General features: G+C 43.1%; 1 protein-coding gene across 1 annotated transcript in view; it reads left to right on the top strand.

The window, feature by feature from the left end:
• Positions 1-983: 983 nt before the first annotated feature.
• The window catches only part of pcnt (pericentrin), a gene marked incomplete at its 5' end in the record, with an annotated part of 31,859 nt that continues 10,303 nt past the window's right edge, over positions 984-22,539 (top strand). Inside the window, 44 exons of the mRNA XM_080512626.1 lie at positions 984-1,031; positions 2,254-2,283; positions 4,432-4,596; positions 5,054-5,197; positions 5,787-5,936; positions 6,034-6,923; positions 7,031-7,384; positions 8,054-8,444; positions 8,583-8,999; positions 9,083-9,301; positions 9,408-9,503; positions 9,614-9,757; positions 9,876-10,104; positions 10,284-10,351; positions 10,464-10,653; positions 10,878-10,978; positions 11,111-11,222; positions 11,329-11,455; positions 11,715-11,834; positions 11,912-11,981; positions 12,104-12,208; positions 12,340-12,451; positions 12,548-12,588; positions 12,696-12,827; positions 12,911-13,145; positions 13,263-13,329; positions 13,654-14,107; positions 14,230-14,406; positions 14,511-14,582; positions 14,778-14,882; positions 15,200-15,352; positions 16,136-16,282; positions 17,672-17,832; positions 18,406-18,581; positions 18,668-18,849; positions 18,937-19,099; positions 19,270-19,512; positions 19,622-19,651; positions 19,949-20,181; positions 20,385-20,492; positions 20,958-20,978; positions 21,504-21,740; positions 21,828-22,001; positions 22,206-22,358. Of these exons, the coding sequence (XP_080368752.1) occupies positions 984-1,031; positions 2,254-2,283; positions 4,432-4,596; positions 5,054-5,197; positions 5,787-5,936; positions 6,034-6,923; positions 7,031-7,384; positions 8,054-8,444; positions 8,583-8,999; positions 9,083-9,301; positions 9,408-9,503; positions 9,614-9,757; positions 9,876-10,104; positions 10,284-10,351; positions 10,464-10,653; positions 10,878-10,978; positions 11,111-11,222; positions 11,329-11,455; positions 11,715-11,834; positions 11,912-11,981; positions 12,104-12,208; positions 12,340-12,451; positions 12,548-12,588; positions 12,696-12,827; positions 12,911-13,145; positions 13,263-13,329; positions 13,654-14,107; positions 14,230-14,406; positions 14,511-14,582; positions 14,778-14,882; positions 15,200-15,352; positions 16,136-16,282; positions 17,672-17,832; positions 18,406-18,581; positions 18,668-18,849; positions 18,937-19,099; positions 19,270-19,512; positions 19,622-19,651; positions 19,949-20,181; positions 20,385-20,492; positions 20,958-20,978; positions 21,504-21,740; positions 21,828-22,001; positions 22,206-22,358 (7,746 nt within the window). The remainder of the gene's footprint in view (positions 1,032-2,253; positions 2,284-4,431; positions 4,597-5,053; positions 5,198-5,786; positions 5,937-6,033; positions 6,924-7,030; positions 7,385-8,053; positions 8,445-8,582; positions 9,000-9,082; positions 9,302-9,407; positions 9,504-9,613; positions 9,758-9,875; positions 10,105-10,283; positions 10,352-10,463; positions 10,654-10,877; positions 10,979-11,110; positions 11,223-11,328; positions 11,456-11,714; positions 11,835-11,911; positions 11,982-12,103; positions 12,209-12,339; positions 12,452-12,547; positions 12,589-12,695; positions 12,828-12,910; positions 13,146-13,262; positions 13,330-13,653; positions 14,108-14,229; positions 14,407-14,510; positions 14,583-14,777; positions 14,883-15,199; positions 15,353-16,135; positions 16,283-17,671; positions 17,833-18,405; positions 18,582-18,667; positions 18,850-18,936; positions 19,100-19,269; positions 19,513-19,621; positions 19,652-19,948; positions 20,182-20,384; positions 20,493-20,957; positions 20,979-21,503; positions 21,741-21,827; positions 22,002-22,205; positions 22,359-22,539) is intronic.

Genomic DNA, 22,539 nt, shown 5'->3' with positions numbered 1-22,539 from the left:
TTGCTGAGATTAAAGTCAGAAATTCATATTCTACTGTATCTAGATCAGAGGTATCTTAAAACAATCCAAGTTGCCTTCAACATTTCATGTTGTTCCCTTTGCTTGGCTGGCTAGTCTAAATTAATGGTGGGATGCATGTAATATCTTTGGTTGTGTCACCCAAAGTTTCATAAACTGGAATTAATTTATGAAACTACGTTTTCTTTTTCTCAATAAAGTCATACAGTTTGTGAATTTTGAGATTACAATCAGAATTCTGACTTTCTCTGAGAAATTTGAGGCTTAATTCAGAAATCGTGCCAAAAATGACCAAATCTTCTGAAAGGTCTAAAGTCCTGCACTATTTAAGCACTATCACATATAGTGTATATATAACATCACATACCTAAAAAATGTATTTAAGTTCCACAAAAATTCCTTTCATTACAGATGAGCGACTCTACCAATGCTCTTCTGGGCCATATATTTAAAACATTTAATAATTTTAAAGATAGCTTACAAGAATAAAAATCACAAATTGCTTTGTAGTTTGAGCATCAGCGCAGTTAAAACTTTTCCATTGTTGAGCAGGGAAAAGTCCTTCGTTTACTTCTGTACTTTCAAAACACAAGAGGTATGCCAGTGGTTTAGCCTGTTCTGATTGGCTGTAAGAGCTGTCAATCAAAGCGAGCGCTGAAAGACGGAGAAGACGCAGGAGCTCTTTTTGAATTATGCGGGAATCTCGAGGTGAAACGTGAACTTTATTGGCTGAGAGCGCTATGACCTCGCACTCTAATTGGACCTTTATTCCACGGCACCTCGATAAGGGCGGAGCTAAACTGGCTTGGCGGCCATACTGAATGTTGTCTGTTGACAGTTGTGCATCAGGGCAGCTCAAAGATTTTCTTGCAGCTAACTTATTGTTAAAGTCGAGATTTGTTGTGCGATTCAGTCGAATTAGGACATATGTCCTGAACTTTTGAAGACTTCATTGAAGCCGAGTCATGGATGAAGATGAACGGCGGAGGAAAATAGACGTAGGGAGAGCTAAGGTTAGTTGCTAACGTTCAAGGCATGCTAACACTGGCGGCTAACAGTTAGCGAACTCTTTTGTCACAGCGTTCGTTTGTTGGCTGCTAACTGCACCCACCTCTTAAAATATGTTGTGTTTCTCGTTGCTTGGAGTCCATCTGCCTGGCCCAGAGCAGCCAAACTGTGTGCGGATCTCCGCGTGTTCGCTATTGTTGGACGTAACACGCTGCAAAGTAATCTTTGTTGACCAAGTTAAGTGGCGAGTACGTGCAATCAACTGAAAGTCACCAAAGTCTCTAATTATTAAACCCTTAGTTTATAATTTATCTGCTTGTAAGCCTTGGGGCAACATTTTTATTAATTTTTGAAAGTTCGTTTAGATGGCGATTTGCGCCAGCTGTCTTTGAGTCATGATGAATTGTAGTGGGTTTGGCAATACAAGTTAAACTTCAGCCTAAACCTTTTGGTCTTCCTCTGTTTTTCCTTTCTTTTTATTGTTTCATTTTATGTTGCTGCATTTTGTATTTGGTTGACTGAATTAACTATTACTACTACTACTACGAGTAGTAGTTCAGGTGTTGCCAATGAATGTATTGTTGGAGGCACATGACTTAATATCATCTTCCAGCATCAACCAATATCAATTAATTCTACACTGATTTACTGATTAGCCTGTACACGCTTAGTTTTGACTCCATCTTTTAAGATAAATTAGTTTTTACTATTCAGTATAAAACTAAAGCTACGGACGTGTTATATATACACAGTCACAGGTCCTAAATATTAAGTCACAATTTAGTGTCCAAATTTTAGAGAATTGGGAAAGATAATTGTAGTTGTTTGCTGTGACGTCTCTCTTTATTTTAGTTGTCTAAACAAGTGATGTTCCAACTGTATTTGTTACATTTGACAACGTTGTTGATATTTCTTTAAGAGAAGGGGGCGAGGTTATGAAGTATTTATCTCGGCTGAGCATTGGTAGTGTGCTTTTGACATTACAGAAAACCAAAACCAGTGTTTTTACTTAAGCTGGAGGCCATATTATTAATGGTCAATACTTGACAATGACCATCTCTTCACAAGTCACATTGTCTGACAACTGGGTTAAGAATTGGGTCACATGATCTTAGTAGCTAATTTATGTGATTGCTGCAGCACAGAGTGTAGCTGAGCCAGAAGATCTGGGTTGTACATAAGCATACGTCATTTTTCTGAAGCTGACATTTATATTCCTCATGACAGAAACCTTCCAACATACCTGGAAGCCAGTCGGTAAGTAGACAGGGTGATGACTGGCGTAGCTTCTTAATTTTGTCGAGATGTTGTTGGTGCTTGGGTCTTTTTTTTTTTAATCATTGTTTTCTTTCTGCCTTCTAATTGTTCTGTATGTAATAGCAGGGAAGTTTTTACTTTCTGCTACTTTTCTGCTTTATGGTGTGGTTTTCTGTTGATCAATCCTCCTCCTCTTTGAGTAATGGTTTATAATTTGTGCTGTTATTACTCTGAATCATGGAATAATTTGCATTATGAATGCTGCAAGTGAAGATTCACCTTCACTGCACTGTCATGCTGGTTGCAGGCCATCAGGTGGTGCAGTGTGCCCAAGGGATTTAATGAGGTTGAATATGTTGCGCTTGCTTCTCACATGGATGATGTTGCTATGGTAATACAGCACTGTCAGTTTCCGTTGCTCTGTTTGCTGCATCAAACGGCTCTGATTTCTCTCCCACATTGAAAGGAGTCCACATGTCTAGAAATTCAGTTCACACATGGATGGGGGCAAAATACTGACCCACATTCAGCACAACAGCATGCCATGACCCTGCCTTTAGTGTTTGTGAACACAGTAGCAGGGTGCAGCAGCCAGTTGCTTCCGATTTGTCTGTAAGCTCCAGCCAGTTAGTCAGACACTCAGTGAAACGTAAGTGGCCTTGGGCTAAACGCGGCTCATCTGGCTGATATTTTTTTTTGAGTTGTGATGCATTTAGTGGCAGACAGAGGCAGGGAAAACAGTGGCGAATGAAGGATTTGTAGATTTTTTAAATGAAAAATGATTGTGTTGAAGACACCGGCTTGAAGTGAGAGGAACAATTGTTTTTATAAGTTTTCCACTCAATCCCAGGAGTGAAAATGGATTATTGTTGGGTTGTGGATGCGTCCAAATCAGAGCCCATTATGTGGCTTGATGATCAGGCACATTATAAATGATCAAGCATCACCATACATGCACACACGTTCTTGCCAAGCATGTATGTGACTCATCGCACAAAGCAACAAGTAGGTCTCCGGGGGCCTTGTAATCTCAAATTGAATTGAGCACACACAATCTGATGCTGCTCTCCACACCCACAGAGCTCTGTCTCCTCCTCTGCGCGTGGATATATCTCCCAGTCTCCACCCTCTTCCCTCAGTCTAGACAGATACCATCCTCTCTCCAGACTTTGTGGATCCCTCTGCTCTGCACGCTGGTTCTGGTGGCAAGTTTTAGGATGAGACGTCGGGCTGTGCTGCTGCTTGCAGGCTTCAAGATCTGAACCAGGACAGGATAAAGGAGCAGCCATAACGAGGAAGAATTGATAGATTTAACCAGCAGCAAGAAAGACGGTCAGCAGCCTGACTGACAGGGACCCTCATGAAGCTCTCCATCAATATCTGACAATTGTGAACTGCTGTAATCTGGTTTAATCTGCTTAAAGAAGAACCAGGCTTGGAGACAGAGAGACAGCAATAAAAGTGTTTTTCAAAGAGGAACAGCTTGGATTAATTTACTGCATATCTTTTGTTCTGGAATTAAAGCAATCTATACATTGAAGTATGCTTTTTCTCTTGTGGATATAGTTTTCTCAGGTGAATGCCTCAGACTCTGGTCCTCGGGTTTTATGCTTCCGTGCCTTCAATTTGTTTTTGAAAGCTCAAGTCCACATCTGTGTTTTTCAGGCTGTTGAAATGCCATTAATGAAGTGACAGATGTGTGTTTTTACTTTACTCTGTTTCTGACCTGTTCAGAAGAGATGTTTCTAATCTGTGTCACAAAAATCTGCATGTTCATGGGCCTGTGATAGTTCTCTGGAGATTTGAGAATATATAGCACGGTCACCTCATTTTGAACTTGGATACTATTTTTGATTTTTGAACTTGGCTGGGCTTTTATTTTTCCCTCTCGCTCTCTCTCTTTAAGGACAACTGACTCATCAAAATAAAGACTTTCAATGCTTTCCTCCTTGCACACTGGACTAACAACTATTGTTTCACATTAATAATTCGAATGCCTTCTATGATTTCCGCTACCTTGGGAAAATAACCCTGAACTTGAGTTTATTCCCGCCTGTGCTCCCTGAGAATCACCATGCTGGTGGTGTGGTGGTGCTCCGTGGTCCTGACCTATGTGTCCGTCTACCTCTCGCTGTCCTTCCTGCGCAGCTTGCTAGTTACCGACAGAAGCGGGCGAAAAGCGACGGGGAGAGGGCGCCGAAAAAGACGCCGAAGAGGAAGGGCCCGAATGACTCGCAGAATGACGGCTCGGCGCAAGACTGCCACGTAGATGCGGCTCCTCCCTCAGAGCTTAACCTCGAGACCATCCATGAGGTATATTTGTATTGACACAGGGATCAGCCATGCATTAGTTACTGAATTATGATGGAAGGCAGTGAAAATCGTACTCGTGTGGACTACAAGAAAATGAGACTTCTGGTTTCATCATATTTAATTACCCCGAGACTGCACTACATTTTCTTCACGGTTCACTGTCACCAGACCTCCAAGCATATGTCTGCTGTTGTTTGCACATTGTCAGTACCTCCTGTCTGATAAACGTACAGAAATGGGTCACTGGCCATCATACTGCCTGTTGGCCAGGTTGTCATAGCAACCCATTCATGATAAACTATATGAGTATTTATTGCTTTTTTTTTTTCAGGGGTGGGTTTACCAACAACAGATAAAATTATTTCTGGTACATAGCTGTACTTTGTACTGATATTATTGTTCACGGTTTTTTTTTTTTTTATTTTCAATGTAAATGAAATGTGATTTCATCCTGCAGGGAGCTCAGAACCCAGAGAAATGCGAGGGTCACCAGAATGAAGAACAGCAGGATCAACGCCTCACCCCAGAGCAAAGTCCTTCCCCCGTAGCCAGCTTGAGAGACGAGGAGCTCGCTGCGCTCACTGACAGAGAGCAGCTCAAGGTAGACACATTCAATTGTTTGTACAATTGCATATCAGAAGAGGGCCGCATGTGTATCGTGCCCATCCTTTATGCCTTTGTATGTGATATTGACTGGTCTATGTGATGTGAGCTTACTGGCAGAACTGGTTTTGCCCATTTTATTCTAATCCTCTGCGAGCACACTGAAGTAATTTAATGTGATTGTGGTTGGCACAACTGTACTTGGGTTTTGTTTTAATTTAGTGGCCTTCATGTACACACAAACATTTGTGAATTTTTGTAGCATCAACAACCCTTGGGGGAATGCAACTTTCCCCTCTTCTGCATGACTGCTTGGCTGCTTCAATATGAAACTGCAGCAGAGTTTTTCCCTTTAATATGAAGGTGTTTCCAAGGCCTGGAAATGTTGTACGTTGTCTGCAAACTGAGTTTAAATGGTTTTCTCTAATACCGTCTGATATTTTATTTGAAGAGTCATGTATATTTAATACTGACTAATATAATATTTATACATATGTCTTGATTCTGTTAAGCCACACGGGGATTTTTTTTTTTTTTTCCCCCATAATTTAATCAAATTGACATGCACTTTTGTATTATTCTTGCAGCAATTACAGCAGGCTGTGGAGAAGCGCAATGAAATAATTGCCAGACTCAGCTCCAACTTGCAAGAGGCACTGGCTAGTAGAGACCAGGTACAGCAGGAGGCGCAGTCACTCGCGGGACAGATTCAGGCTCTGCAGAGACAACTCCAGCAAGTAAGTGCTGCTCAATACATCTAAATATGTGGCACCACTCGGGATTTGCTGTTGTTCATTTGCATTTTTATAATCCCGTCAATGTGTTTTCTCGTAGACCAGTGAAGGGTTTCAGCGACTCAAAAGCCAATCGGGAGCAGAAGTTGTGAGCGGTCATGGACAACAGCCGCGACATGGACTTTCTTCCCAGGATACGAACACAAATCACAGGGGTGCCGTGCCAGAGGCTTCAGGAAGTACAAGCCCCGTCTCCCTGTCAGATGCCGAGAGTGTCGGCACCGAGACAGATTTTGTCCTGCACAAGCTGAGGGCTGAGCTGGACGAGGAAAGGAAGAACAGCCAGCGCATATTTGCCGATTTAGCCGAAGAGATTGAGAAAAACCGACGCGTGTGTTCTTTGCTCGAGGAGGAGAAGCAAGGGAGGGAAGAAAGGGAGGCACAGCTGCAGTGTCTCCAGACTGAACTGAGCCAAATCCAAAGTCAGTGCCTTGCAATGCAGCAGTACAAAGAGGAAAAGGAGAAACTAAACGGGGAGGTGTTGGAGCTGAGGAAAAGGCTCCAGGAGGAACAAGCCGCCATCGGCAAGTTCAGTGACGAGGTTATTAACACCGCCAGCCGTGCCAAGGGTCTTGAGGAGGAGTTGACGAGGGTTAAAGAAGAGCACAGAGCGGAGGTTGGGCGAGTCCAGCGGCTGCTGGACGAGCGAGAGGCGGAACTAAAGTTCAGAGAAGAAGAAGTCATCAGTCTTAAAGCATCGAAGAACAAGCAGAACCAAGCGAAAGCCGGCTTTGGCTCCGACGAGACGATCAGCGCAGAAGAAGCAAATCTGCAAAGCGACCTTGATCAAGATGGTGTAGACGCATCAATGCCCGGTGACATTTTGATGCAGCGTTACTTGTCGTCGGTTCCCATTGCACAGTCGCAGTCATCGGTGGGGGGTGAAAGCTTTGAACACGGCAGTCAGCTGGACATCTCGGCAGAACACAGGTCAGAAAAACGTTAGAAATGTACTTTTCTTTTTTTCATAAAGACTTTATGATTCTGCAGCCTGGTCATTTATTTGCCAATATTGACTCTGTGTCCCATCTTTTCAGTTTTGAGCTGAACAGCGACGTGTTCGGAGAGCAGCCCCTCTTGTCAATTTCAAATCGAGTCCATGAAGTAGACGACGACCTCCACGACGCCTCGGGCTCACAACAGTTTTCCCCCGTTGCTGACAAGTCCAACAACGAGTCCCCATCTCTGTGGCTTCACAACTCCACCGCCGGTGAAATGGAGTTCAGCAAAAACTCAGAGCAGCGTTATGACGGGGCCGGTTTGGAAAAAGAACTGCTGATTCGGCAGTGTGAGGAGCTGCGAGACGAGCTGGCTTTGAAGGAGCGGGACCTGGATGTGCTGAAGGAGGAAGTTGTTAAAAGTGCCGAAGAACTGGAGGAGGCAAGAAGCAGGTAAAGATTTTTATTTTTTTTTGGTGGCTAACCCCGACAACTATTGAATGTAGTTTTAATGTAGCTCTTTTGTGCTCCTATTTCTTATATTGTCCTTTAGCCCTTTCATAGAGCGGTTGTTGGATGAAAATGTGGATTTTGTTTTTAAAGGTGGTGTTGAAGACCCTTTTAATTTATTATTTTTTTTTAAAGTGAGTGTAGATAGCCATATTGCCGTCTCATTTATATGAAGGATGTATAAGGAATACCAAGTTTAACATTTCCAAGGTTATTTATAAAAAGAAACACTGTTTGAACGTCTCATTGGATTTATTTAAAAATATGCAGTGATCTAAAAATGACAGTCGATGAACACTGTCCCTAGTCTATATACAAGGTTGAAAGTATTCAACTCTAATGTTAATATCGCTTAGTGTTTATATTTTAAGCCAATTCGAGTGAATCAGACTTGAGGTGGGGGGAAAAGAAACCCCCAAAAGTGTGAAATAAAAAAAAAATTACATTTTTACTCCAAAAGCTGTTTACCTAATGTAAATGTGCTGTAACTCATGGTAACTTCCTGCTTTTGCTTTTTACTGTTGTAATGTAAGTAGTTAAATTACTATTTCACTTAATATGTGTTGTATTGACGTTTCATTTAGAATATGTTGGTCTCCTCTGTCTGTTCAGGTGGTCCCAGGTAACGGAGGAGCTCAGGCAGGCTCTGTGGGAGCTTGAAGAGGAAAAGGCAAAGAGAAGTTCCGAGGAGGAGACGAGCTTGAAAGACGCAGAACAAGACAACCTTAAGAACAAAACCGGTGCCTTATTGGAGGGAAGAGGAAAGGAGAATATATTAATGTTGACGGGAGAAATGGACGACACGTCCCTGCTTGTCCCTGTCACATTTTTATCGGCGGAAGAGGATAAACTGGCGAAGGAGCAGGAGAAAGAGACACTCTCTTCTCAACACGAACAGCGGGAGCTGCTGGAATCTTCTCTGCAGGAGAGAACGCAGGCTGCTGTTTCTGTCAAAGAGAGCCCAGAATTCTTCAGAGAGGACAACCAGTTGCAAACACTACAGGTGCACAGATATATTAAGCAGGTTTGCTCATTTAACAACCTCCTGAGTATGAAATGCTGGGCTTCAAATGGAAGCTATGCATTCATAAGTACAAAATGCTCCATGAAAGATTTAAACCATTTTTTTTTTTCTTAATAGGTCCAATGTGAACGGCTCCTGTCAGAGCTCAAGGAAACAAAAATGGAGCATAAAACCATTTCAAACCTGTTGCATCAAAAGACCACTGAGCTGGACACGCTATTGAAGGAGCTTGAAACTTCACGTGGGCAAGTTGAACATGTCCGAACAGAAGTGGAGCAGCTGCGGGAAGAACTCCAGCAGAGCCAGAAGAGGGTAGAGTGTGCTGAGAAGGAGAAAACTGAGCTGGAATCCCAGATCTCCCGTCTGAGACAGAACCTGGTCAGTCTGGAGGAGGACAATGCTCGGTCTCTACAAGACAGGGAGGAGCACAGGAGAAAGGAAGAGCAGATGGACGAGCAGATCAAACAAATCGAGCAAGTCCTCGAGGAGGAGCTTGAACAATTTGAGAACATTTTGAAAGAAAAGGACGCTGAGGTAAGATTATAATTTTTGCCGTTTCGGTTCTTCCGATTTGCAAATCGTTGAGTCGTAAGCCTCAAACCCGAAATCAATTGCAGCTGGCCGAACAGAGGGAGAAGTGGGAGTACGAGCAGCAGGAGAAGGAGAAGGAGCTTGTTGATGTAAGACTTCTATTAGAAGCTCAAATGAAGGAGAAGGAAAAGGAGGCGAAGGCTCTCGTGGAGACGCAGGCCCTGACTCTACAGGAGGCTACAGAACGGCTGAAGACGTCTCACCTGCAGGAGATGAAGGACGTGATGGAGAAACATCAGCAAGAGGTGGAATTTATAATGCCATAAGTTGATAACCGGTGTTATGTGTTTGTTTAATCATTACAATACGTATGAGGTTGTTTTTAATACTTTAATCTGTGTGAATGCCAAGGTTTCAGAGTTGAACGCTCGTCTGGAGAAAGAGCTTCTGAAGCAGCAGGCCAGTATGGAAGAAGAACAAAAGCGACAGCTCTGCCTCATCAAACAGGTATAATGACGCGCATATTCAGTGTTTCTTGCCAAGATTGAAGTTCTTGCATGATTTTTACCCCGTCCAGTAAAACGTCTCAAGTCTTTTTTCCTTCATGCTGTGCTCAGGTGACTGAGCGAGAGCACGAGAGGATGGTGTCGGAGCTGAAAGACGAGCACGATGAGGAGCTCGATCAGCTGAGGACCCAGGTGACATTAGAGCTAAGGGAAAGCATGGAGGCCGCTCACCAGGTGGAACTGCAGCAAGCTCAGGTAAATTAAATGCAAACACATCCTCAGCCACATCATTTTGGTTCCTCGCCTACTGTTTTTTTTTATTTTTTATTATTATCTTTCACAATATAGTAAAATAAAGTGTGATTTCACTTAGGCTCAAAAGAACTTGGAGCTCGAAGCGTTGCGCCTCAGTATGACCGCAATCCAAGCGGCACAGCAGCTGGAGCTGTCTGACGCGGCGAAGGTCCAGACCTCCACGAATGACACGTCGGCCCAGGAAATGGCACAACTTCAGGCCAACCATGAGTCGGAACTGGACCTGATCAAACGGCAGAACCAGGAGCTGCAGGACAAACTGGTTGAAAAGCATCGTCAAGAAATGGGTGAGTGCAGACGTTTTATTTGTATACATGGTGTTATTCGCCCACACAGAACGCTTGGCATGTACATTTGGTTTGACCGTGGATGATTGACCGTAATAGTTTGACTACATCGTTAATAAAAGTAGAGCATGCACAATGGTTGCACTTGGCAAATTTTCTTTTTTCTTCTGCACGTTCAGATGAGTTGACGCAGCAGTGGGAGACTCAGGTTGCAGAGGAGAGAGCTTTCCAGGCCAAAGACATACAGGTGAAGCCTTCTAACAATTCCATATTTTTGAACTTTTGTAGAAGGAATATATTTTTCCCTAATTGCAACTTTAAAAAAAAAAAAAATTCTATTCATCTTGGTTTGATTTCAGGCTCTTAGTGCACAATGGCAAAGTAAAGCTGAAAACGCACAAACGGAACTCACAAGCGCGCAGGCCTCTGTCACTGAGACAAATGATGCTTTAACTGAAGCTCAGTCAGAGCTGCAGAAAACTCAAGCCAGGCTGGAGGACCTACAAGAGGAGCTGAAACGAGCCTTGGACGACAAAGTTGCTGCTAAATGTAGGTTGCTTCCCTTCCCTTGTTTTTTTTACCTGTAATGACTAAAACAAGTCCACAGTTGTTGATCTCTCACCACCGGATTCAAATATTTCATGATACACGATCACGCTGACGAAAACAACTGTACAGACTTCATCTTTTTAATTCAGTCTCCAGATTTGAATGCACATTTGTATCCAATTTCCATAAATGATTTCAAGTTCTAATGCGTTCCTTCCTCTCAGCTTCTTTAGAGGGCTTGGTTTCGAGCCACACCTCTGCGCTGGAGGAGAAGGAGGAGCAAGCCCGACAACTACAGGAGAAAGAACATCAACTGCAGCAAGAAGTTGGTTCACCATTACACTTGCAGTATTTACTTTTAGAGCTATCCCCTGTCTCAGATCACAGGATCTGCATCGACTGACATCTGAAATGAGTTCATTTCTCACAACGGTCATGTTTCCTCTTTGGCTGCCAGGTTTTGAGCCTCCAGGAGGAGATGTCGTCCCAAAAGCAGAGCTCAGAACTAGAAATAGGTCAGCTATGGACCCAGCTGGAGAGCATGCGAGCCAGCCGACAAGAGTTGGGAGGTAGAATTTATTGCAGCTACTTTTGTTGAATTGATTTAAATTGAATTGATTTGAATCTTAATATTTACACTTTTTCTGGCCTTTGTCCACTCTTGTTCCCTTCCAGAGCTTAAAGAGCAGCTTATTGCCCGCACATCTCGCGTTGATGATATAGAACGCCTGAAAACTGAGTTTAACGAACAAAAACGAGAGATTAAAGAGCAGAATGAGGCGGAGATGGAAAGCTTGAGAAGGTACGAGAGCACAAACTGGCACTTTCACCCTCACATCGCTATCCTGTCATTGTTGACATGATTGTGAAAATTGCACAAAAACATCATCTCGCTTCCTGACTGGCTATTCAGAACACTACATAAACCCAGGTGGATTGACATAGTACAAACACAGCTTATTGCATATTAATGCATTGCAAGGTCTATTTATACAGGCCTCAGCCTGTTGTTGCTGTGTTCTTTCACCAAAGTAATGATGTTTCTCTCCATACTCCTGCAGGTACTTTGAGAAACGCTTGTGTGCAGCCGAGGAGAGCTACAGAGAGGAAATTGCTCTGCTGCAGCTGAGGCTGGTTGAAGGTGCCTTGGAGGAGTCTGTGCACAATATCACATATGAAAGGTATGTCTGTTTGTCTACATGCAAAATAGGATTCATGAGTTGCCGTCTGGGATTGACATTTTTGGCTTCTGTTTCAGTACAATGTCTCAGGCTCACGATATCGAGGAAAAATTGGATCATTCAGCGGTTGAGCATGAAACCTCAGAGGTAAGCTCTATGCTGTAATGGATGAGCTGCTTTCCTTTCAAGTTTACTTTTTTTTTTAACCTCGAAAACAACATAGAAGTACTTCTTACCTAATATTTGAGTCGTCTTTTATTTTTGAACAGGAAATGTTTGACACCGTGAGGCTTCAGCTGGAGGAGAAACATGCCGAGGACATTTCCAGTTTGCAGTCGTCCATGACACTTTCCTTTAAGGAGGAGCTCCGACAGGTCAGCTGCTTGATCAATAATTAACCCCTTCATTGTTTAAATGCCGACACATTTCACAGGATCAAAGTGGGAAGCGTATACGAATGTTGCTCTTCTACTCTTTGACTTCTTTTGCGTTACTTGTCCATCAGGCCCGCTCGGACCTCACTGACCGTTACTACGAGGAGCTACAGGAGATGAAGACGCGTCATGCCCTCGACCTCGAGCAGCTCAGAGCCAAACTTTCTGACGGCCATTTGCGAGGTGTGTATCCTATGTCATTTTATTAAACTACAGGTTTTTCATTTGTTATTTATGTGTTATCTATTGACTCTTTATACGTTTTTTTTTTTGTCATAGATCTCACCAAAATCCGCTTCGAGGCAGCACGGCAGGTTGAGGTGAGAAGACATATTTGGACGCATAGCTATTCAGCATTGGGATTGAAGTTATACGGGTTCTTATTTTATATAATGTAATGCTTTTGTGACTTTTATTTGGGGATCAGGTTGAGGTTGAACAAAGGACATGGTGTCACACAGAGCAGATGCAGACGGCAATAACCACCATCCACACCCTGGAGAGTCGACTGGCTGACTTCACTAAACTGCATGATGCTGAGATGCACAACACCAAGAAGGTTAAAAACATAATGGAGGAATATAAAACAGACATTTGATAATAGTCATGGTATTGTAACGCATTCCCTGTCACCGCCTGCAGCTGAAACAGGAGTTCGCCCAGGAGGTTATCCATCTTGAGGAAGCTCTGACACAAGAGAAGAAGCTTGTGCAGCAGGACATAAAGATTCTGAAGGAGAAACATGAGGCAGAGATGTCTGCCTTGAGGACGAACTTCCACCAGGAGATGGAGAAAGAGAAAGCATTTCTTGAAAAATTCCTTGATGATAAAAGAGAGAAACTAAACTCTCTTGAGGTTACACGAGACAACGATGACCGTAAGTCAACAAGACATTTTTTTTAGATTTCAGATGTCACTCGGATCACAAGCTTTTGCACAATGTATCTATTTTCAGGGGTGGTTTTCCATCCAATGTTTTTTGTTGTGTTTTTAGAAATTAAGGAGCTGACTGCTGTGCTCCAGCAGCAGGGTGAGGAGCGGCTACATCAAGCACAACAAAGGTGAGGTCTGACTCCGATGAGAACCATAAAATGTGTGTCTTAGTAGGAAGGGATCTCATAAAGTACATTTTCCAGTATTAGTTTTGTGTCATAGATGAGCATCTGGACTGAGGATTTTTCTTTCAGTTTACTTTCAGGATTTCTTTTTCTTTTTAAAACTTGAATCCTGAAGAATAATTGTTGAATGAATATATATATACATATATATATATATATATATATATACACACACACACTATCGAAGGTCTGTGGGGAAAGAATGACTTGATAGACCCTTTTGAAAACTCTTTAATAATTTTGTGTACTTGTTTTTTGTCTGTTCAGGTTCCAAGAGGAGAAAACAGAACTGGAGCAGCGCTTGGTCGAGCGATCTGAAGTCTTTATAGCAGAGCTCGAAAATAAACACAAGGCAGAATTGGAACATGGGAGAGAAGTGCTCCGGCACACACACTCCCAAGACATGGACACACTCGATGCCAAACACAAAGCACAACTAGACGCACTCAGTGCCAGTCACAAAGATCAGCTTGCAGCTCTGACGGTTGAGCGCAAGTCCAAGCACAACGATGACCTTGTTGCCTTGGAGGCAGCCCTCAACTCCAAACAAAAGAGAGACCTGGAAGGTTTGAAGGCCATTTTCCAGGAGACCAATCAGACTCGGCTGGAGGCGTTGGAAGCTGAACTGACTGGCAATCACCAGAAAGAGAGGGATGAACTTGAAAAGAGGATGCTGGGAAATATGGACACTTTGGAGGCCACATACCTGAAAGAAGTGCAAGTAAGACACAAAAGTCGGAACGCATCAAACATTAATGTCACGAAGGGCTTCTTAAAAGGCTTGCAAAATATATTTTCAATGTCTTTTCGTATTTCTTAATGTCTTTGCTTTCAACTCTTAAGACGCTACGCGATGAACTGGTTCGGCTTGAAGAGAATCATCGTCGGGACCTGAGTTCCTGCAATTCCGAACACAAACGGGTCACTGAGCGTCTCAGAGATGACCTGAGGAAAGAGCTGGCTCAGGTACACATGGAGAAGTTTAAAGCCATGGCTGAAGAGCTTAACCATGTCCACAAGGTGAGAAAAAGACTTGCCTCCTACCAAAGAAGTTATTAATTATCAAACAAATGGGAAAATGAAAGCGGATATTAATTGTGTACTCTTTGGATTTATTCATGTAGACTGAGCTCAATGCTCTTCAAGAGGCCTTAGATGATGAACACTGCAACGCCCTGGAAACACTGAAACAACAGGTACATAACATTTGGAATTCTTGTCACTTTTTTTTTTTAAGCATTTGTTTGTCATATAGCCTTAGTCTGAGCACACGTACAACAGCACACTTTTTTCTTTATCTGAGTTTTGTGTTGATGGATTGAAAAGATATATAGCTTTTTAGTTCTCCCTTTTCTCATCATGGTGTTTTTACATCCTGCGCTCCTCCTCAGGTTTTATCCCTGGAGCAGCACCACAGCACGGCCCTGCAGGAGCTCTCACTCGCCTCCGCAGCTGAAAAAGACAAACTCATGAAGCAGCATCAAGTCCAGCTCCAGGTATGAGTTTTAATACATGAATAAGCATCACGGTGCCTCAGTCAGCGTGATCTTTGTTTGTCCATAACGGTGAATGAACATCCCACGCTTTAAAATGCGAGTTGCTTTTAATAGTTGCAACGCAGTTCTTGTCTCAGTGACTCTTAGAGCCCATTAGAAGAGGGATTACACTGAGTCATTGTTCATCCTTTATAATGGCATGTCTGTGTGTTGAGGCACAGTATTTATTTGGATTTTCTGCCCAGAAGCACTAAAATTGTGAGCATTTCACCGACCGCTCACTGTGGCATTTAAGCAATTCTCATTTTTTGCTGCAGGAACTGAAGGGCATATCTGCACGGGAATTGGAAGCATGTCGCCGGGAGCTTGAAGAAGAGTCGTCAAGGCAAAGGCAACGCTTTGTAGAAGAGGTGGAGCTCCTCAAAGTCCAATCAGAGGAGCGTCTGCAGGGCCGAATTAATCAGTTTAAGGTAAATGAACATAGTTTCGAAAAAGACAAATAAGACTGCTTAATGAGGTGATTCAAATGAGATTAGACACATTTTAAATTGAAACTGATTTTGAGGTGGCTATGCAATTGTCTGTTATGATTTTTGAAGTTATGTACTTGACTTTGACGTGTGTGTGTGTGTGTGTGTGTGTGTGTGTGTGTGTGTGTGTGTGTGTGTGTGTGTGTGTGTGTGTGTGTGTGTGTGTGTGTGTGTGTGTGTGTGTGTGTGTGTGTGTGTGTGTGTGTGTGTGGCATGATTATGTAATCGCACTGGATTATTGAGAGCCGTGTGTGTGACGGGTGGCATTGCCCTCTCTAAGCTCCAGCTGCACCAGTACATTCCTAAGGATAGGGTTGTCCCCCCCCCCCTTTGGAACCTGTCCCACTGGAGCTTTATTCAAACCCACTTTTCCTCATAATCCCACCATCATATATGTAGAAGTGTTCATGTCCGTCTGTCTCTGTTGCATGCTGCATGCTGCTGGGCCGTGCATGTTATTTGTATTGCTGCCACCATCTGAACAGTGGCTAAATGGGATGGATCTAAGCTTTTTATCCTCTGATGCAGAAGGTTTTAAGCTCGAAGGTGATTTTATTTTTCGGACATTTAGCTTTTGCCCAGCTGAAATGTGGAAGCCGACTTGTACGCCAGTGAAATCTAAGACGATTTAATGGATGAGGGAACCTGCAGTGCCCGTCAGGCACTCCTTTCAGCTCATCTGCGTCTTTTCTTTTGTCTTTCCCATCACTGCTTTCTCTGAAGACCGGGTCCGAAGAGCAGAAGAAGGCGGAGCTTGAAAGCCTGAGGCGGAGCTTCAAGTTGGAACAAGAGGAAAAGGAACAGAGCTACACCACCAAAATGAGCCAGCTCACTGCCCAGCTGCAGCAACTTGATGCTGTGGTGGCCCAGGTACAAGATAAAGCAATGTGTTTTTAGCTTCTATTTTTTTTTCACGGAAAAAACTGAATCTGATGTCATCTGCTACATTAGTTGCAAGAAAACGAGCTTGGGAAGTAATTTTTTATTTCAAGGCAGCTAAAGGACGGTATATCCCATATAATGAAAGTGCAAGAATTAAGAGTGACTGAAGTGTATTTATTTAATGACTATTTCTCCCGTACCCTTCTGATATATTGTAAAAGATTATCACATCTTGAGTATTTCAGTATTCTCTCCAGTCACATTGTTCTCATAAGAAGACGGTGACAATGAATCGATTAAATAAGTCGGACGGATTGTCCATATTCTAGCTGCATAGAAGTGGAAAGTAAATGCTCTCATGATCAAATATGATGTATGAATTGGTTGCCCTGTTATATTGTACTATACAAAATTCTGCTATTTCTGAAAGATGGAAAGAATTAGTGCTCTGATTGAGTGTTAAGCAAACTTAAATATGTGCATAATATTCAATCCGCCTGGAGAAAGAATAATGGGTGTATAAAAGGCCGTTGTTGCAATAGATTAATTTCATAAACCTGCAGCTTCCAGCAGTTCTTGCGCCGATAATCCGCCTCTATTAATGCTTGTATGTTTTCGTTTCCATGGCTCCTGCCCAGCTTCAATATTTAGCGAGATAACGCACATTCACTCTCCATGTCCCCACGAGGTTAGTAAGGAGAGCTTATGAGGGGTTGGGAGGGTACTGTTGTCATGGCGACATCATTGTTTAGTTGAGGCAGGTGGCCGTGAGAGACGCGTTTGTTGGGCCGACGCGGGAGGGAGAGGGGAAATGAGAGGGAAGACATGGTGAGAGGAGAAGGACAGAATGGTAAGAACAACTGGCGACGTGGAATAAATCTTGTGCACTCCTACTCTTGATTACATGGCAGCGATTCCGGCCTTCAGCTCTGCTGCACTGAATTTGTTTTTAAGCTGCGCATTTACTGCCAAGGATGCTTGGTGATTAAAGTCAGTGTGTCTGAGAGATTTAGATTGGTTTTAAAGGGAAAGGAGTGAGTTCAGGGTTTCTTTTACAGAAGATGCATCGAGTGTTTTGGGTTGTGACTTCTGAATAAAGTGAGTGCAGTCTCACTATCTGAGACTCTGACCATTTTGGTTCACGTCGGTACTCGATGTGAAAAGGCTTAAGGTTATGTAATGAAGAGTTCGGTAGAGAAAGATCAAAAAGTATTTGTAAAGTTTATTATTTCTCTATGCTTCAAACAGGATGTGGGTGTCTTTGTGCTTTTTTTGTAATTATGTCTTTATGACCCTTGCCCTTTCTGTAATTGTCTCTGCATGTGTCGCTTCATTTTTGTAGTGTTAAAAAGATGATTGTTTTTGTCTTTTGTTTAGCTGCGAGCCGAAGTCGGGTGTCTGCAGGGAGAGTTGGAAGGTAAACGGTCAGAAATGGAGACCCTCGACACCCTCCTTCAACGCCGGGAACGAGAGAGTCAGGAAGGCGGAAACCTTCTGAAGATGCTCACAGATGACTTGCACATTGCCAAAGAAGAAACGTAAGTGATGTCCTCTTACACCAAATTGCCCTGTTTGTGTATAACTAATTGTTCAGTTTCATGAAGTGGGTTTTCAGTTGCTACATTTTAATCAGTGACTTAAGACTTAATATCATGTGGCTTATAAATGCTCAAAGATATTTATTGTATCATAGTCTGAGTAATCTAGGCTGAATCATCATTTTAATTGCACTTTTAATTGACTTGTGTCCACATGGTGCTGTGAATATAAATGTACCTTGTTGATAGATGACCGACATGGAAAACAAAACTCGATTATTATAAAGATTATCCTATCAAATTATGAGGAACGTTCAAGAATCTATTGCTCCAACTTTTAACAATCTGGCTAATCATTTCCAAATAAATCCCCAAAATCAACAGAAAAAAATGTCCCATACAAAGTGGATGGGAGAGGTGTCTCATAGAGGAGATCAAAAGGAGATCAGCATCTGTTGCTATTGAGACACAAAAGGCACACAAATTTTCTTCTGGAATTTTCTGTGGCACAGGAGCAAATGTGTGTGTGTGTGTATATATACATTTATAACTGGTGTGTCACTCTTATCCTAGGCACAGACTCCACCACGCAAATGATAAACTGAAAAAGGTGCTAATTGAAATGCTGCGCAGCATCATTGCCACCGAAGAGCTGATTGGACAAAAGATCAGTGCCAGAACCAAAACCTTGGACCTGAAAGCAACCCAACAAAGAGCCTCGGCTGGGAACAAGGATGCCAAAGAATCGGGTCTGTTGTGGTTCAGATTTCATGAGTTATCTCTGGGAATATTTTGCATTATTTATATAAATGTTTTTTGATTCGCTCTTTCTCAGGTGTTGCAGCTGCAGACTTGTCTTCAGAGGACTTGGAGCTGACCCACATGCTCTGTGAGAGTCTGCTGGTTTCAGATACTCAGATCAATCCTGAAGGAGAAGAGGCGACTCTGAATGCGTGCAGCAGATTACGGCACACAGTCGACGCACTGCTGGATCTTCTGAGCCAAGCCAACACACAGGTGAGAGATTTGAATGTCTGCACATTGCACTCATACCGGCTTTACGGTGTCAGCTGTGTAATATACATTTATTCCACTCGTCTTCAGCTGGAAAAGACTCACCACGTCCATCTTTCTCTGGAGGAGAAGTTCTCTCAAGGCAAGGAAGACTCCACCCAGCTCCTTGAGCAGCACAAGCTCCTATTGGAGCAACTCGATCAGGAGGCCAAGCAGAAGAGTCAACTCCAGCTGGAGCTACACAAAGCGCAAGGTGAGCACTCGACACGCGTTTGCTACATCGAAAGTGACTCATTAATGCTTCATTCACTGCAAATGCATGGCTGTACTGTTAAACTGTGTTCGCCTTCAGGCTGCCCATGACTATTAGAAAAGAATTTTTTTTTTTCTTTTAATCTTACATTTTCATGATGTTGCATTCAGGCCTCGGTGAAGGGTACATGGCTGAAAAGGCAGTCCTTGAGGAGTCTCTGCAGCAGAAGGAAATTCAGGAAGAGAAGCTCGTGGAGGAACTGGAGGACCTGAAGGTGAAGCTGAATCGGATGCAGGGCCTCGCCGCAGAGCTGGAGGGCCTCCGAGTGAAGCATCAAGAGCTCAGCGAGGAGCATGCAACTCTTCTCCGTCAGAAGGAGCATCTCTCAGCTGGACTTGGGGAGAGAGAGAAAGGTGTGTGAGCGGCACCAAAGTTGAATGTCTTGTCACCCGAAAATGTGACGTGATCTTGACCGTACACTTAGGTTACGTCTTTGTGCTCAGATGTGCCTTCTCTCCGTAGGCCATTGGCTCAATTTAGATCCCGAGTCAGGTTTGTGGGTCAGAGTGTGGAATGAGTGTGTGATGAAAAAGGGGGGGTGACTATGCAGTATATTTGCAGTGCTGTGTGTGTGTGTGTGGTTGCTGTTTAAAAAAAAAAAAAAAAAGAAAAATTACCATTGGCTTGCGAGTGCTGTCATGTTCAATCTTTCGAGATGTGTAATTGTAGGTATTAATCTTCACATTTATGTCTTGTCGACGTCCAACTTTTGTATGTTTGTATATACTCTGAACCTAAGCGCTTTTTTTCTTTTCCTTTTTTTTTTTTTTTTTTTTTTTTTAAATAAAGCTTTGCTGACAGAGACGGAGCGTTTGACCCGGGACAGGCTGGACTTGCAGCGGCAGGCAGAGAAAGACCACAAGACTCTGTCCTTGCGCCTCAGACACTTGGAACGAGAACTCGAGGAGCAGGAAACTAAAGGCCTAGAGGCAGAGCTGCAGCACAAGACTCACACCGAGGACCTCAGTCAGCATGTCCACGCGCTGGAGAAACAGCTGAAACACGATCGGCACTTCATAGAAGTGCGTGCTTCTCGATTGAAATACAAGCGTTCGAAATATTTCCCAATACAACTGGTTGTTCTTTAAAAGTCCTCATTAGCTGAATATTCATTTGACTTAACAGCTGGGATGTTTATTCGGTTGATTTATTTGAGAGTATAAAAAGCATTTGTCATGCTGCCGCTTGATAAACAACACATCTACATAATTTCTTCACCAAATAGGAGCAGGCGGTGGAGCGCGAACATGAGCGAGACGAGTTCCAGCAGGAGATCCGCCGGCTGGAGGCTCGGCTCAGACAGACAAACATTGTAGATAACAAAGGAAACAGGGTAAGCCCCCCCGTCGTCTTTTTTTTTTTTTTCTTTCTAATTTGGTTACACAGCATTCTTTGTGCAAAAGAGGCATAAAGCCACAAGCTGAATCTGGTTTTCATGGTTACGTGATGGACGCTCTGATTGAATCCAGTAGCGGTGACGTTACAAATAGTGTCACCAATGCATGTTCAGTTTAACATGTGAATCCTGAAGCAGTTGGAATCAAATATTCTATCACACTTAATCATAGTTTTCAACACAAGATTAAAGAGTAAAGCTGGTAAAAGGTTGCCGTGTATGGCGTCTTGGCTTTCGATGCATCCGCTGTGATTGTTCAAAGTGTTGGTAATTGGATCATAAACCGATTAACTGAAGACTGTGGTAGAACTTAACACGGTTGAAGTGATGAATGCGTGTCTGTTTGCCAATGAGCCTGACCACTGCCATGTGTTTATCCCCGTGCTGTTTGGATTGCTGTAGTTTGAGGACTTGGTTCTGCAGGTATGACCTCTAACTGTACCGTACTTCTCTTAGCTCCTTTGACTCTATTGCATGGTGTGTGCTCTGCGTCATTATTTCTGCACAATCATCCTTGCATTGATCTGTTGGACATGAGTTATACATTCATTCCCATTTCATCATCCATCTGTTAATAGTCATTAGATTTTCTCACACTTCGTTTGTCTTTCGTCTTTGCATCACCGCTCTCCTAAATGACAACCTCTGTGTTTGCATCCATGGCCGCTGAACTGGAAATTGCTTGTTTAGCATTAAATCATGTATACTGAAGGATTTTAACAACACGTTTTTTTTTTTTTTTTACCCAATTTTTTGGGGGGTGATCACATGCTCCCTATTGGACCAAATATTTCATGATGATAAACGATCGTCATTTGTAAATGAAATTCATTTTAATTATTGACTTTGTGTTGTGTCATTAAAGTCCTTCAGTGTAATCTTCCCATTGGCAAAACCAATAATGGAGAATATAACTCTGGAACTTGGCGATGTTTCCCGTCTCCACAGGTGGAGAGCCTTCAAGCTGCCGTTAGAGATAAAACCGACGAGCATGCCTCTCTGCTTGCTTCCAACCAGCAAGCCCAGCGCGATCTTGCCGAGCGAAATGAGGAGATCGACAAGTTGTCCGGGCGTATCAGGGAGTTGGAGCAGGCCTTGCTCAACAGTGCAGACAGCAATAGATGTGTCGGTCAACTAGAACAAGAGCTGCACAGGGCAAAGTTGAGAGAACAGGAGCTCACACAAGTAAGACCCACTTTTAAGTTTGGGTGACGTGTCGGTGTGCATACTTCTGGTTGTCTCTCAAGCCGTCACTTGTCCTCTCTCGGTCAGGATAAGCTCGCGCTGGAGCAGCAGCAGCTGTCCAATCGGCTTCAGATCTCGGCCCTGCAGTCCAAAGTGGATGAGACGAGACACAGTTACCACGACAATGTCCGTGACCCCACCCAAGAGCTCAGGGATGCTGTGGATGCTGCTCAGCAAAGTCTCCAAACCAAAGAACAGGAGGTCAGTGTTTTTTAGACGAGGTTGTGCTTGACGATGAACACCTTAGACTGCAGTGCCACCTTTTGGGAGAAGTATGAAAATTCAGATTAGCTTTTTTTTAAGTTATCTGACAGCACTGCCACCCCTCTGCTTATTAAAATAAAGAACTAACGCCATCAGATTTCTGTAATTGTATGTTAAGCAATGTTGTTTATTATACTTCAGGTTGATGTCTTGGTTGGCCAACTGGAAAACGTGCAGAGAGACTTGAGCATCAAAGAGGCGGAGCTCAAACACCTCACACTACAGCTGGAGCTTGTAACAGATAAAAATGTGGAGCGTGTTGGTGAGCTTCAAGAGCAGATTGCAGCCCTGAAGGTGAGACCCACTTTCTTGTTGACTTAACAAGTGTAACAGACGGTGTATTTATTCCTTTATCACATTATTTATTACGCACCTAATCAGGGGATTTGTAACAATGCGATATAAAGCGGTTGAAGGCAATTCAAATTAGCTGTGATTATTTGCCGTTTTCTGTTATAAAAGTAGAAAACTTGCA

This window comes from Blennius ocellaris (assembly GCF_963422515.1).
Source record: "Blennius ocellaris genome assembly, chromosome: 17".
Taxonomy (NCBI): Eukaryota; Metazoa; Chordata; class Actinopteri; order Blenniiformes; family Blenniidae; genus Blennius; species Blennius ocellaris.
Note: the sequence above shows the minus strand (reverse complement) of the source record. Positions and strands in the feature narration are given on the sequence as shown.